We start from the raw sequence: 17004 nt of genomic DNA on the forward strand, positions 1-17004 counted from the left end.
GGCGATTAATGCACAGATGAAAAGGGAGGGGGACGTGGGGCTAAGGATAGGCAGAGGTGAAGAGATGGGTCTCCTGCACCTATTTTCTATGTTTCTATGTTTCTATGATCGTAAAGTCGAACTATCGTAAGTCGAAGCATCGTAAATCGGGGAGCATTTGTACAAACAAAAATGTTGGAAGCCAACACTGAGATGTGACCAAAAGCATCCTTTTCATCCACAGAGTGCTTGACATAAAACAGCTTGCAGGCTACCGTTGAATCAGTCGACTGACATTACTGCCGAGTGCACTCCACTCAATCACTACTGCAGAGAGAGCACGCACACTTGAGTAAAGTGACAATGTACAAATGTGATCAAATTGGTTTTTCAAGGGTGCTGTTTTAAGGTGGAGAAACTCAGTTTATTTATTGACACTACATGAAGAGCTCAACTTTGACCACCAACACTGACGGGGAATCAATTACCATGTACCAGTTTGTTTCAATAAAAGATAAACGCACTTTAAAGCCCTGTCCCACTGTACGAGTTCATTCAAGAGCTCTCCCGAGTTTAAAAAAAAATCAAACTCGTGGTAAGCACATTGAATATACGTAGCGGGTACATCGGAGCTCTGGAACGTTTCTTAGCGGCTCGTAACGCTAACGACAGGTACTCGGGAAACGCCGTAAGCTCGGGAAGACTAGTGAAGATTTTTCAACCTGTTGAAAAATGTCCACGAGAGCCCCGAGTACCGACGAGCGGCCATTACCGTAAATCTCCGAGTTCGAATCAGGGCAAACTCGGGAGACGAACAAACTCTTGAATGAACTCGTACAGTGGGACAGGGCTTTTAACCAGCCTGATTCATAATGCACACTTCTATTTCTGGTAGCTATATAATAAATAATTGGTAAAATTTAATAAATATGCAATGCATTTAGAATGTCGAATATAGAGCTGACCCTTCGGCCCACAATGTCTGTGCTAAACATGATGGCAAGTTAAATTAATCTCCTCTGCCTCCCTGTGAACAATGTCCCTCCATTCCCTGCATATACGTGTGCGCATCTAAAAGCCTCTTAAACACCACTATTGAATCTGCCTCCACCAGCACCCCTGGCAGCGCGTTCCAGACATCCATCGCTCTATGTAAAGTCTTGTCCCGCACGTCGCCTTTAGACTTTGCCTCTCTCACGTTAAATCTATACTCTCTAGTCTTGTCATTAGATGATTCTACCAGGCCTCCCCTCTGCCCCCGACGTTGCAGAGAAAACCAGAGGATGTATTCTTGATGAATAAACTGAAGAGGGATATTAGGAGGTTTTCTTTGGACTGATTGTGAAACGTCCTTGGCAATATTTTTTTTAAATACCATACGACATGGTCATGCATGCTACTATAAGAAATGAACAAACTTGTCAAGAAAATATCACCAGGCTATTCTCATTATAGTAACTCAGTGCTTCCACCTGCTGTTCATTATATACCACTGCATATATGCAATTGCAGGGAATTGTGGATGCAGCCCAGGACATCACACAAACCAACCTCCCTGAAGAAAGGTCTCGAACCGAAACGTCACCCATTCCTTCTATCCAGAGATGCGTTTTTAATTTAATTTTAATCATGTATTTAATTCCAAAGAGGAATCAAGTCAACTAAGCCTCTCTTACCTGCACCAGAACAAAGAACCGTTTCTTCCATCTTTTCCACACATTTTTTCCTATTGTCCACAAGTACCTAGAAGAAAGCAAGAGAAGTTCAGAAAGACATAGAAAAATCAGAATTGTCGCACGTTTAACATGTATTTTATTTTAAATGTAAAGAAACTCCTCAGCTAGGTTGTACACATTTACTGAGCAATGGGGTGGGGGATTGCAACCTTCACATGGTCAACCCTGCAATCAACCCGACGTGCACAAACAAAAGATCAAATAGAACAAGTTGACATACAACTTTAGGCTGTGCACGCCGTACTCAAGAATAAGAAGTCTGAGCAATTAAAGTAAATAACTTCTGTGGGATTGTAAAGGAAAATGTTATACTATGTACTGCAGAATGTATTGTTAGGCTCTGCACCATTTAACCATGCCTGCTCCTGTCAAGCCAAAATAAGGTGTACAGAGGGATCTTGGGGTCCAAGTTCAAAACTTCCTATAGGTATCAACACAACTAAGCTATTAAATAAAGCAAATCACTTTTATCTGCTAATCTCAGATCAAGAGTCCCCATTTAAATGAATGAATTGGTGAACACACAACAAGCTTTTCACTGTACCTCGGTACACGTGACAATAAACTACACTCAACTGAATGGGTGTTTGCATCCATCATCAGAGAGAGAGATGGCGAGGAAGAGAGGGAGAGAGAGAGGGATAGAGAGGGAGAGAGAGGGAGAGAGGGAGACGGAGAGGGAGAGGTAGAGAGGGAGAGTGGGTGAGTGGGAGTTGGAGAGTTGGAATGAGAGAGGGGGAGGTAGAGAGGGAGAGAGGGAGCGAGGAAGAGAGGGAGGTAGGGAGAGGGGGAGGGAGGGAGGGATGGAGAGAGAGGGAGAGGGGGAGAGAGAGAGAAAGAAAGAGAACAAGGAAGAAACAAAGAAAGAGAACAAGATAGCACCAGAGGGAGGGAGGGAGCGAGAGAGAGAGAGAGAAATAGAAAAGGATAGAATGAGAGAGAGCAAGAGAGCATGAGAGTGAGAGTGAGCTTTGATTTCTAAACTGCATCCTTTGGTAGTGTAAATGAGGTGAGGCTACGTGGAACGTCAGATGTTAAATGCACGGTCTTGTTACTTGCTGCCCGTGATCGAGGCCCAGCTGGAGATGAGCAGGAGTTGGCACTCAGGCAGAAAGCACAGGGCAAGGAGGAGAGGTCACTCTGAGGAATGCCACACACCATGGGAATGGTTCCACAAGTCGTCTGCCTGCACGGATATCCATCATTCCTGAGATGAGTGAATATTAATTTGCCACAACTTGTTGACAGTCAAATCGAAGCCTGGACGTGGAGGTGGCGTTCCACCCCTCGTTACATGTGGTGGGTAAACACGGTCGGCACCGGCGGGATAGTGCAGGGTACGGGGTTGGGGTGGCTGGAAACAGGGGCCGCGAAGTGAACTCTCTTTGTCCCCCTGTAGCCCTAAACTGAACTAAACTAAACCCAGTTAATGATGCCATCTTGGAACAGACAAAGAATCCGACTTTGACAGTTAGCCTATACTGAAGTGAAGAGTAGAAAACTTTAAAGTTCTCTTCAAAAGAAAGAGTTTTCTTCAATAAGATACTAAAATCACAGCTAAAACGATACATATTTCAACTGTCACGTAGTTATCATTTATTTCTTGCAAATACATTGCCTCTTGGGTTTACTGGAAGGAATCCTGAGCGCTTAAAGAAAGGATGGATTTATCGGGGATTTGACACTTGAAGCTGAAATCTGTGCCGTGCAGATTTTCCCAACAGGGGAATTTCACTGGAAAATTTAAAACTTATTCAGCCACTGAGGTTGTTAATGAACTCATTGGAAACTCCTGAAGTGGTACTTTAATTGGTTGGGCAGATGTGGGGTGCGTTACCGCACACGGCTGCCAAATATCCAGGGGTTATTGTTGCATGTGGCACAACGTTCACATTCAGAGATGTAACCATGGGGATGGCAAAGGTGGAGAACATTCTACAGCAAGCAGCGCATCACACAAACAAGACAAGGCATTCTCCATCGCACAAACCAACCTCCCTTCCATTGACTCCATCCACACCTCGTGCTGCCTCGGCAAGGCCAGCAGCATAACCAAGGATGAGTTGCACCCTGGCCATTCCCTCTTCCCCCCCCCCCCCCCTCTCCTCCATCGGGCAAAAGGTACAGAGACACCTCCAGATTCAGGCACAGTTTCTTCCCAGCTGTTATCAAGCAACTGAAGCATCCTATTAACAACTAGAGAGCAGTCCTGAACTACTACCCAGCTCATTGGAAACCCTCGGGCTATCTTTGCTCTGACTTTACTGGCTTTATCATAGACTAAACGTGATTCACCATATTCCCTTTATCCTGTATCTGTACAATGTGAATGGCTCAATTGTAATCATCTTTTCTCGTTCCACGACAATACGCTTTTCACTGTACCTCGGTACACGTGGCAATAAACGAATGACTTAGGAGCTGCTTTCTGAAGGACATTCCATTAACTGAAGACATATGCGAGACCCTTCAACCAAATGCCATCTGCCCTATTTATTAATATTCCTTTCTCCGTCCGCACTGAGTCACAAAAAGAAAAAGAGGCATGCATTTTGTCAGCTCGGGATATCTCAAAGGGTGACCGGAGCCTGGGTCAACGGAGCCGAGAGAAATCGGTATGCAGGACCGCCGTGAGGGGGTGGGGGGAGGGAACAAAGGAGGGGGGGGGGGGGGGGGGGGGGGAGAGAACAAAGGAGGTCCTAGGATGAGATACTTTGTTACTTTGTAACTTTGCCTGCACCCTTTATGTGGCGACTCTTTGCATACCTTGGGTACGCAAACCAAAGACTATCACTGTGACAATAAAGTATTCATTCATTCATTCATTCATTCATTCATTCATTCATTCATTCATTCATTCATTCATCCAGGGCTTTCCAATCAACAGAGCACATTTGAAGTGCCGTCACTGGTCACTGTGGGAGATGTGTCTGACAAGCTCAGTACAGCAATATTCTGCATTGAGCACCAAGAGCCCGGCTGATCATCTGTGTTTTCTGAGGGAAACGAGGGATAGCTCTCTTGATCTAGTCAGTGCAATGGACTCTTCAAGAGTCACGGGTGAAGTCAAGAGAGTTTCATTGTCATTGTGCCGACTAACGGAACGATTTCATTTATGGAGGTGAATCTGTGGAATTTGTTGCCACGGTAGCTGTGGAGGCTGTAATTGGATATTTTTAAGGAAGAGATAGATAGATATTTAATTAGTACAGGTGTCAGGGGTTATGGGGAGAAGGCAGGAGAATGGGGTTAGGACGGAGAGATAGATCAGCTATGATTGAATGGCGGAGCAAACGTGATGGGCCGAATGGCCTAATTATACTCCTGCTCCTATCATTTATGACCTTATTATAAGCAAAACATATATTTACATTGGGTAGCTTACAACCGAGTGGTATGAACATTGAATTCTCTAATTTTAACTAACTTCATCTTACACTCCCCTACACAAAGGGTGGTGGGTGTATGGAACGAGCTGCTGGAGGATGTAGTGGAGGCAGGTACTATCGCAATGTTTAAGAAACAGTAGACGGGTACATGGATAGGACAGGTTTGGAGGGATACTAGACTAAGTGGGACCCGTTGAGGCAAATAAACAAATGATGGGTCTTTGTCCCAAACATTATGGAGGGCACTGTATTTAGATTCCGTCCAGCAGTTAGGATTGAAATATGATATTTTAGTTACCTCCACAATTGCAATTATTTAAATATAATTCTAATATTAAAAACTAAGAATACTCGCTTGGACATTCCAAAAAAAAAGGTTGCTGGAAAGGAGACAAAATTCTGAATTATAATGTAAAACTCATTGGAATTAATAACACAAATATCGGAAGATTGCTAACCTGTTCATGAAAAATAATCACATCAATATTTCACACATCATTCAAATATACAATTCACTGAGGCAGAAACACAATGACTTTGGCAGGGCAGGAAGTGTCCGTTGTGATTGAAAAATGGGAAACAATTCATTCAGTGAATTTGATTTAAGGATTTATGTGCATCTGGGACTTCCTCGAATGCTGGGCAGACCAAGATTGCCCTCTGCTGGACGCAGAGAAGAATAAATATCTTGTGTAGGTGGGAACTGCAGATGCTGGTTTAAACCGAAGATAGACACAAAAAGCTGGAGTAACTTAGTGGGTCAGGCAGCATCTCTGGAGCGAAGGGATAGGTGATGTTTCGGGTCGAGACCCTTCTTCAGACCCGATTTTGTCACCTACTCCAGCTTTTACGTCACCTACTCCAGCTTTTTGTGTTTATCTTCAGAATAAATATCTTCCTTGAGGAACAGTGATATCTTGTCTGCCAGTTTCAGAGATACAGCATGGAAACAGGCTATTCGGCCCAGAGAGTCCACGTCAACCATCGATCACCATTCTCACTATTTCTAATTTATCTCAGTTTCTCAACCAGTTCCTACACGCTTGGGGCAATGTTACAGAGGCCGATTAACCTGCAAACACGCATGTCTTTGAGATGTGGGAGAAAATCCGCCTGGTCACAAGAGAGAACGTGCAAACTCCACACAGACAGCACCCGAAGTCAGGAACGTACCCGGGTCTCTGGCGCTGTGAGGCAGCAACTCTACCAACTGCACTGCTGTGCCACCCTTAGCTGGAGGCAAAGATGCATTAACATCACTGATACACAAAAATGCTGGAGAAACTCAGCGGGTGCAGCAGCATCTATGGAGCGAAGGAAATAGGCGACGTCTCGGCCCGAAACGTCGCCTATTTCCTTCGCTCCATAAACGCTGCTGCACCCGCTGAGTTTCTCCAGTATTTTTGTGTACCTTCGATCTTCCAGCATCTGCAGTTCCTTCTTGAACACTTAACATCACTGATATCCAGTTTATCTTTCTCAGTAGCTTTTCGAGTACAGGAAGTGCAGAAGAGGAGGCATAACACCTTTGAAAGTGCATTTATATTAATCAACTTTATGTACACCAACTCATTTCCCTCGCACCTCCCAAAGGCGTGCGGGTTTGTAGGTTAATTGACCTCTGCAAATTGGTCCTAGTGTGTAGTAGGGAGTTGATGAGAAAGTGGGATAACATGGCACTGATGTGACCAGGTGATCGATGGTCGGCGTGGACTCAATAGGCCGAAGGTTCTGTATTAACGCTGCATCAATCAGTCAAAAACACCCAGAAGATTAAATAGGGCATTAAAGAATCCTGATCTAAACTTACCACAGCTTATTTATCTCAAGATTCATTCACACAAACATATTCTAATACCACCATTCAAGAGCATTTCTTTTTCCATTGGGCATTCTGAAAGATGCCCACTCCGAAAGGATTGGAATTCGAGACAAATGGTAGAAACTAGGAACTGCGGATGTTTTACGAAAAAGGACACAGAGTGCTGGAGTAACTCAACGGGTCAGGCAGCATCTCCGGAGAACATGGATAGGTGATGTTTCTGGTTGGGACACTTCTTCCCAAACTGAAATGTCACCTATCCATGTTCTCCAGAGGAACGGCCTGACTTGCTGAGTCACTTTATGTCCTTTTATCTAGATCAGGGGTGTCTAACTCACGGCCAGCGAAGGGGTCAAATCCGGCCCGTGGGATGATTTCCCCGATGCCAGAGCGGGCTGCAGCTGTCGCCGGTGCCAGACAGGGCTGCGCCCGCGCGTGCATGGCGCGATCAGGCGCGCATGATGTCGCATTCTGCCCGTGACCTAAATTGAGTTAAAATGAGTTTGACACCTCTGATCGAGATAAATGGCGGAGTCTCAAATCTCTCCCCTCAAATCTCTAGGTGAAAGTTTATAACATTCAATAGACAATAGACAATAGGTGCAGGAGTAGGCCAATTGGCCCTTCGAGCCAGCACCGTCATTCAATGTGATCATGGCTGATCATCCCCAATCAGTACCCCGTTCCTGCCTTCTCCCCATATCCCCTGACTCCGCTATCTTTAAGAGCCCTATCTAGCTCTCTCTTGAAAGCATCCAGAGAACCTGCCTCCACCGCCCTCTGAGGCAGAGAATTCCACAGACTCACCACTCTCTGTGAGAAAAAGTGTTTCCTCATCTCCGTTCTAAATGGCTTACTCCTTATTCTTAAACTGTGGCCCCTGGTTCTGGACTCCCCCAACATCAGGAACATTCCTTCATGACCACTCTTGTTCTTTGACACGTGGACAGCTATGTGGATAGGAAAGTAGTTCAAAGAACTGCAGATGTTGGCTTAATACACACAAGGACATAAAGTACTGGAGTAAACCAAACCCCAATTTCCCGTTACTATCTTTCAACTGGACATTGTTTCTTCTGGTGCGACACGCCTTTACTTCCCTAAAAGGCTTAGGAAGTTTGGCATGTCCCCTATAACCCTCAACAACTTCTACAGATGTAGCACAGAAAGCATTTTATCAGGATGCCTCACAGCTTGGTTTGGGAACAGCTTCATCCAGGGACGTAAGAAATTGCAACGAATTGTGGACACAGCCCAGACCATCACACGCACCAACCTCCCTTCTATTGATTCCATTTACACCTCACGCTGCCTCGGCAAGAGCAGCAGTATAATCAAGGACGAGTCGCACCCTTGAATTTTAAACCTCGAGGCAAAGTAGACAAATATAGACACATTTGCATAAGTTACCAAACTAGGACGTCTGGCAACGGAATGAATGAGTTGGACAAAATATGGCCACAGAAAATAAAATAGATGTGTAAAACGGTACATGTACAGAGGGATGGGTTAGTTTACGATTATTTTTGTCTGAGGTACAGTGAAAAGCTTTGACATGCTATCTAATCAGATTAAATAATACTGTACATAAATACATTGAAGTCAAACACAAGCACAATAGGTAGAGCAGAGAAGATACAAAGTGCAGAATATAGTTCCCAGCAGTAGCCCGCGTTATAACACCAGTTCCAATGTCTGCAATGGGGTGGAGGTGAATCGGACAGCACCCTAGATAATGGAAGGACCGTTCAGAAGCCTGAGAACACAGGGGAAGAGGCTAATATACAAACCATGTCCACTAATGAATGGTGTTGAAGAACCACTGCCATTTTGCAAGATCCCTGTCACAGTCCTTTGTATAAGTAACATGGCAATAGTCAGAACAGGATAGCATCTAAATAAATGTGATTCTGGGAATAATCATCAGAGTTCACATAGAGGTAGATAGGATCAGCTGCGTCCAATATATATCCCATTAATTACATAAAGATAAGTGCGCACAGCACAATCTTTTCGGGTCATCTAACTGACCCGACTGCATTAAAGAACTGAAACCACTGTAGATTCGTCACTGCAAGATAAAATTCTGATGGAATTATTTTTAGCTTAATCAATTCCCTTGGTCATTCTGTCATTTAATGCAGAGCCAGGCTCCTCACGGTAACCGGAGATAAACTTCAATAACCCTCTACACTTGGTGGGCAAATAGTGCATGTGGCCCGGACGGGAGAGGGAGTTTAAATATACATTTCCAAGGAGTTTGACCTTCCATACCTTCAGGCCCATGATGACAGTAAGTCCAATCACTTCACCTTGGGAAGGGACAAAGTTATCCCTCCAGCTTCTAAAGGAACAATTTGAGGAGGAATTCTTCATATAGGCCCGAGTAATTTGTTGTTGAACTATCCAATGTGGTTAAGGATGAAACTCCATCTTGTAGAGATAACTTGCACAGGTCATAGAGTCATAGAGAGATTTGTGGAGCCACAAACTCTTTAAATCACTTCCCTCTGGAAGGCGACTCCGGACTGTCAAAGCTGCCACAGCCAGACATAAAAACAGTTTTTATCCACGAGTAGTAGCTCTACTCAACAGCCAAAAATCTGTAGCCTCCCTTTGATCAGGTATTTTGTTGGTTCACATGCTTGATCAATGGTGTTTTATCATTAATGTTTTATTATTATTAATGTTTAGTGTTTTCTGAGTCATTCGTAACTGTCACTGTATGTCATGTTGTTACTTGTGGGCGGAGCACCAAGGCAAATTCCTTGTATGTGAATACTTGGCCAATAAACTTACTTACTTACTTAAAGGGAATTAATGAAATGTCTGTGTGGAACTTGTACGTTCTCCCTGTGACCACGTGGGTTTACTCCAGGTGCTCTGGTTTCATCCCACATCGTGTGGGTTTATGGGTTAATTGGCCATCTGTAAATTGCCCGTAGTGTGTAAGGAGCTTGTGTGAAAGTGGGATAACATAGAACTGGTGTGAACGGGTGACTGATGGTCAGTGTGGACTTGTGGGCCGAAGGGCCTGCTTCCATGCTGTATCTCTAAACCAAACAATGAAAACCATGATTATTGCAATAATGTTGAAGAAAGAACTGCAGACGCTGGAAAAATTGAAGGTAGACAAAACATGCCGGAGAAACTCAGCGGGTGAGGCAGCATCTATGGAGAAACGGAATAGGCGACGTTTCGGGTCAAGACCCTTCTTCAGACTTCAGTGACTTCAGTGACATCGGTTAAAATCAAGATATGAATCTAGTCGCATGAAAGCAATTGAATGATTTTGTATAGATCCTTGCTCACAAGTTCACACAGATTTTGAAAATTGTTCACAGCATTTCCAAACTAACCTACAGGCATCTTTGATTTCAAAATAAATAAAAAACTACTGATACTGAGAAAATTCCAATGGGGAGAAGGCAGGAGAATGGCGTTAGGAGTGAGAGATAGATCAGCCATGATTGAATGGCAGAGTGATATTGCAAATAATCAGGACAAAAATGTTCTTTGTAATCTCCAATTTTGTTTCCGTAAAATGACGTGTGCAATCTTGGTGCATGATAGTTGGGTTAATGGTGTGTCCAAACGTGGATACCAATGATTGGCAATTGGAAAGTTTCACTAGGTCCTGAATCATTTCCCTCTGCTTCTTTTCTTGAACTAGTGATTTGACAAAATGCCAGGGGTTTTTGCAGACATTTTCAACCTCTCACTTCTGAGGTCTGAGGTTCCCACCTGCTTTAAGAGCATCAATAATACCGGTGCCCAAGAAGAGCAAGGTGACGTGCCTCAATGACTATAGACCAGTGGCATTAATGTCTGTGGTGATGAAGTGCTTTGAGAGGTTGGTTATGGTGCACATCAACTCCTACCTCGACAAGAGCCTCGACCCACTACAGTTCGCTTACCGCCACAACAGGTCAACGGAGGATGCAATTTCACTGGCTCTCCACTCCGCATTGGACCACTTGGACAATAAAAACGCCTACGTCAGGCTGTTGTTTATAGTTTACAGCTCGGCCTTTAATACCATCATCCCTTCCCAGCTGGTTACGAAACTCACGGAAATGGGCCTCTGCGCATCCCTCTGCAATTGGATCCTCGACTTCCTCATACAATGCAGAAACAGGGCCTTCAGCCCACCGAGTCCGAACCGACCAGGTTACGCGGAGAAGGCAGGAGAATGGGGTTCGGAGGGTGAGATAGATCAGCCACGATTAAATGGCGGAGTAGAATTGCTAGGCCGAATGGCCTAATTCTGCTCCTATCACATATGATCTTATGACCAGTGATCCCCGAACATTAACACTATCCTACACACTCTAGGGACAATTTACATTTACACCAAGCCAATTAACCTACACACCTGTACGTCTTTGGAGTGTGGGAGGGAACCGAAGATCTCGGAGAAAACCCACGCAGGTAACAGGGAGAACATACAAACAGCACCCGTGGTTGGATTCGAACCCGGGTCTCCGGCGCTGTAAGCGCTGTAAGCCAGCAACTCTACCGCTGCGCCATTGTGCATATCTGCAATTTTATTTCTCAAAATCACTGTTGATTCTCATTTCACGGCAGAAGCATATAACGATCTGTATCTGTGTTAAATACCACTTGCAATCTCTGTTCATTTTCTAATGCCGATACTACCTCCTTCTTAATTGCCAGCTCTTTGCAAACCTGCCAGTAACCAGCCAGATAGCCTCAATTCTAAGGAGCATTAATCTGTTCTCGTCATTGTCACTTTGCCTGCAATAGATATGAAACAGAACAAAACTCTAATGAAACGCAGTTGAACGGCAAATAAATCACCAGTTCATGTCTAGACACTGGGTCTCATTCACCCAATAACCAAGCATGTACAGAATTAGTAGCAGAGGTGCTGCATTGGCAGAAAGCCTTGGTTTTTAATGGTGACATTGTAAAAATGACCTTGCAGTACATAGCCAGGAATAACTGTAACACAGGCTTATATTGTGTTACAAGTTTAAGCAGTCTGGGAAGGATGTCAGAGGGTATTGTTTTGGAGAAAGATTTAGACTCTGTCCTGTAAAGGATCATTTGCAGTGTCTGGGAGGATTTGCCTCCATGTCTGTCCCAGAGATTTGACTTTGCCTGTTTGTGTACCAACCCAGCAGAACCAGACTTGAACACATCACAGGAGGCTGCGGAGGCCAAGTCAATAGATGTCTTTAAGGTGGAGATTGATAGGTTCTTGATCGGTAAGAGTGTCCAGGAATATAGGGAGAAGGCAGGAGAATGGGGTTGAGAGGCAAAGATAGATCAGCCATGATTGAATTGCTGTGGTAGGCTTGATGGGCCGAATGGTCTACTCCTGCTCCTACAACATATGAACCATCAGTTACACGAGTAAAACACAGAGTGCTGGAGTAACTCAGCGGGTCAGGCACCATCTCTGGAGGACGTGGATCAACTGATGTTTCCGATCAGGTCCCTGCTTCTGAACCACTGAGTTACTCCAGCACTGGAGGCAATAGCTCTGGTTCATTGAGTAAGACATAGATAGAGTGGATGTGGAGAGGATGTTTCCACTGGTGGGAGAGTCTAGGACCAGAGGTCATAACCTCAGAATTAAAGGGCGCTCTTTTAGAAAGGAGGTGAGGAGGAACTTCTTTAGTCAGAGGTTAGTTAACCTGTGGAACTCATTGCTGTGGAGGCCAAGTCAGTGGATACATTTAAGGCAGAGATAGACAAATTCTTGATTAGAACGGGTGTCAAGGGTTATGGGGAGAAGGCAGGAGAATGGGATTAGGAGGCAGAGATCAGCCATGATTGAATGTGGAGTAGACTCGGTGGGCCGAATGGCCTAATTCTACTCCTATAACCTATGAACTTGTGAAGTATTTACAGGACATTCTGGTCACCCTAAGACATCTACAACAGGCTCTTTATTCCAGTAGCAAGAGGGTTAAAGAGGAAGCTTAACAAATGACAGCTAACCTCCTTGTATATCTTGCTGGAGATTTGATGTTTAAAATGGCAATTTATTCATACATCAAATGCCATGTTACAGCAAAGTGAAAACCAAGTTAACATTCTGTTTTTATTCTCTATATATTTATATCACCCAACCCAGGTGACTATTTGCATGCTAACCACAGAAGCACATAGTCTCTTGCCCAGAGTAGGTGAATCGAGGACTAGAGGACATGGGTTTAAGGTGAAGGGAAAAAGATTTAATAGGAATATAAGGGCCTGTCCCACTTACGCAATTTTTTCGTTTGACTTGCCGGCAGGTCGGCGAAAATGTTCAAAATGTTGAAAATCCAGCGGCGAGCGACCAGAAAAAGGTACGACTCTTTGGGCGACTACTCACGATCAAACAGGCGTCACGTGTCGACATGTCGCGGGGTGAGACCTGCTTGGTCGTGAGTAGTTGCCAAAAGAGTCGTGCCGTTTTCTGGTTTCTGCTGGTGTTTCAACATTTTGATGTTTTTTGCCGACCTGCTGTGACTGTGACGGGTCCCGGCAAGTCGCCGAAAAAATTGCGTAAGTGGGACAGGCCCTTAACATTTTCACACAAAGGGTGGTGGGTGTATGGAACAAGCTGCCAGAGGCGGTAGTTGAGGCAGGGACTATCCTAACATTTGAGAAACAGTGGGACAGGTACATGGATAGGGCAGGTTTGGAGGGGTATGGACCAAATGCGGGCAGGTGGGACTAATGAGGCCAGTGTGGGCAAGTTGGGCTGAAGGGCCTGTTTCCACACTGTGTCACTCTATGACTTTAAGCAGATCTACACTCACATATTACAATTGCTCCATTCTCTATCATGCATCTTATACATTGTAAATGGCTCGATTGTAATCATGTATTGTCTTTCTGCCGACTGGTTAGCAAGCAACAAAAGCTTTTTACAGCACCTCATGACAATAAACTTTACAGTAAGTTGTATCCACATGGAATCAGTGAAATAATATAGTTTCCACTAACATGTCAAATTACAATCTTTGTAGCCTAGGATTAGTTGGGTAAAGCGCTGATTTACAAACTTGTTTAGGGTAACTCAAATGGCAACTGCAACACTGATCATAAAACAACCAGAAAGAAAAAAATGGATTTCAAACCATTCTTCTTGCTGAAATCTAGGGCAAAAATCTGATACCTGAATGAAATTGAGTATTTTTAATCATTTATCAACACATCTATGTTTCATATAATCAAAACATAGAACATAAGACAGTACAGCACAAGAACAGGCCCTTTGGCCCACAGCATCTGAGCCAAGACCATCATTCATCTACCTGTACATAACCCATATACCTCCATTCCCTGCATTTCCACATTCCTAGTCAAAAGCCTTTTAAACACCACTATCATTTCTTCCTCAACCACTCCTCCTGGCAGGCCGTTCCAGGCACCCACCACCCTCCGTGACCCGCACATCTCCCTTCAACTTTGCCCCTCTCACCTTCAAGCTATGCCCTCTAGTCTTTGATTTGTTTTTCCCTCCTGGGAAAAAGACTCTGACTGTCTACCTTATCTCTGCCCCTTGTAGTTTTATATATTTCAAATCAGTTTTAGTTACTTCAAATCAGGGGATATGGGGAGAAGGCAGGAACAGGGTACTGATTGTGGATGATCAGCCATGATCACAGTGAATGGCGGTGCTGGCTCGAATGGCTGAATGGCCTACTCCTGCACCTATTGTCTATTGTCTATTGTCTAAACAGGTCTCCAGAGAAAACAATCCAAGTCTGTCTAAAGTGGCCCCAATAACATGATGTTAAGTAAACTCAAGCCGTACATTTAAATCACCAATCAACTTTCTAAAGCAGCATTCACATTCTTTAATAGACACAACATGCTGGGGTAACTCAGCGGGACAGGGGAGAAGGAATTGGTGATGTTTTGGGTCGAGACTGAAGAAATGTCTTGATCCGAAGCGTCACCCATTCCTTCTCTCCAGAGATGTTGCCTGTCCCGCTGAGTTACTACAGCATTTTGTGTCTATCTTCAATTTACCTATCTTCCCATCCGCATTCTTTACTTGCAGCAAACGTGTTTATGAGCTGCACACTTACCCGCAGTGTTTCATGTTCTGAGGCTTGTCCATCCGAACTGCCAACTTAATTTTCAGATCCTGATCTGTACTGTTTTTTGAGACGATCATTTTGTGCAAATCGGCTGATTTTGGACTATTGGGTGTAGGATGCAAGACCACCTGAAAAAGAACATAGAATTCATGGCACTGAACAGACTGGACAGGTTAACGCGGAATTCAGTTGGCATCACGGATAAACATGTAATGGAACTGTAGGTTCTTTACCAAAACAGTACTGCTGGAGTCGTAGCTATTCAGAAGCTATAAGACATAGGAGCCCAATTAGGCCATTCGATCCATCGAGTCTCCTCTACCATTGGATCACAGCTGATCTAGATACATAGATACATAGAAAATAGGTGCAGGAGTAGGCCATTCGGCCCTTCGAGCCTGCACCGCCATTCAATATGATCATGGCTGATCATCCAACTCAGTATCCCGTACCTGCCTTCTCTCCATACCCCCTGATCCCTTTAGCCACAAGGGCCACATCTAACTCCCTCTTAAATATAGCCAATGAACTGGCCTCAACTACCCTCTGTGGCAGAGAGTTCCAGAGATTCACCACTCTCTGTGTGAAAAAGTTTCTTCTCATCTCGGTCCTAAAGGATTTCCCCCTTATCCTTAAGCTGTGACCCCTTGTCCTGGACTTCCCCAACATCGGGAACAATCTTCCTGCATCTAGCCTGTCCAACCCCATAAGAATTTTGTACGCTTCTATAAGATCCCCTCTCAATCTCCTAAATTCTAGCGAGTACAAGCCAAGTCTATTCAGTCTTTCTTCATATGAAAGTCCTGACATCCCAGGAATCAGTCTGGTGATCTATTTTTCCCTCTCAACCCCTTTCTCCTGCCTTCTCTCCGTAACCTTTGACACCCTGATCTAATCAAGAACCTATCAATCTCCGCTTTAAAAATGCCCAATGACTTGGCCTCCACCGCAGTCTGTGGCAATGAATTCCAGTCATAGATTCATAGATTCATGCAGAATAGAAACAGGCTCACTGGCCCTGGTTGGGTAATTTTTGGCGCCGCTGTTTCAGCACCGCCGTTTTTGATTGTCCCCCGTTTAATATAAATGTAGGTTTCTGTTGTCCCCTATAAATTGTGTCATGAATTTTCCTCTACCCAAAATAAAAATAACCAGCCAGTAACTAATCTTAATCCATCTAAACTTTCATCTTAATTCATCTAAATATATAGCAATAAGTATATAACAATAATAAACCTGAAGCTAAACCAATAGAATGCATTTTGAGACTTTGTAATAATCTATTGTCTACTTTGTTAATGGTTGCACTTTAAAAATGATTTGTTTTTACCCTCAATCTTCTGCTCTCTACCTGGTTGTAGTGGTTTTGGGTGTGTTCAAATGGGGGCGCCAAAACGGCGGCGCAGAATGGTACCATTCCGCACTGGCCCAACTCGCCCATTTACACCTTAGAAATCAAACTAAAATTAACTCCGGTAGCACAGTGGTGCAGCTGGTGGACCAGCGCCAGATTCAATCCTGACCTCAGGTGCTGTCTGTGTGGAGTTTGCACGTTCTCCCCGTGACCGCGTGGGTTTTCTCCAGGTGCTCTGGTCTCCTCCCACATGCCAGTGATGTACGAGTTTATAGGCTAAGTAATTGGCCCTCTGTAAAACTATCCCTAGTGTGCAGGGAGTGGATGCGAAAGTGGAATAACCTAGAACTAGTGTGAAAGAGTGATCGCTGGTCGGCGTGGACTCAGTGGACTGAAGGGCCCTTTTCTGTATTTTTCAATCCACTTAATTTCAAACTTATATAGGTTTTACTACATCTGCCATATCTCAAGCTGGAGGGACCAAGAGGCCTACTCTGCCAGCTTCCGTTCCTAGTGATATGTCTTAATTCACATGTATTTCCACTGCATGTTATTCATTTCAGGATCTTAAGTGAAGGCCCACTGTTACCGGTATTACACAATATTTACAACACGTATTCTAGTGCATCAGGCAGCAATCTGTGGAGTGAATGGACAA

The 17004-nt window shown here is 44.2% G+C and overlaps 1 protein-coding gene across 6 annotated transcripts in view; it reads right to left on the reverse strand.

The window, feature by feature from the left end:
- The window catches only part of cadps (calcium dependent secretion activator), a 277179-nt gene that overhangs the window by 129427 nt on the left and 130748 nt on the right, over nt 1-17004 (reverse strand). For all 6 annotated transcript variants that reach the window (XM_033036637.1, XM_033036638.1, XM_033036642.1 and 3 more), the window contains exons 9-10: nt 14981-15120; nt 1656-1722 (exon numbers count right to left, since the gene is read on the reverse strand). In XM_033036637.1, coding sequence (XP_032892528.1) covers nt 1656-1722; nt 14981-15120 — 207 coding nt within the window. The remainder of the gene's footprint in view (nt 1-1655; nt 1723-14980; nt 15121-17004) is intronic.

The sequence above is a fragment of the Amblyraja radiata genome, chromosome 18 (assembly GCF_010909765.2).
Source record: "Amblyraja radiata isolate CabotCenter1 chromosome 18, sAmbRad1.1.pri, whole genome shotgun sequence".
NCBI lineage: Eukaryota > Metazoa > Chordata > Chondrichthyes > Rajiformes > Rajidae > Amblyraja > Amblyraja radiata.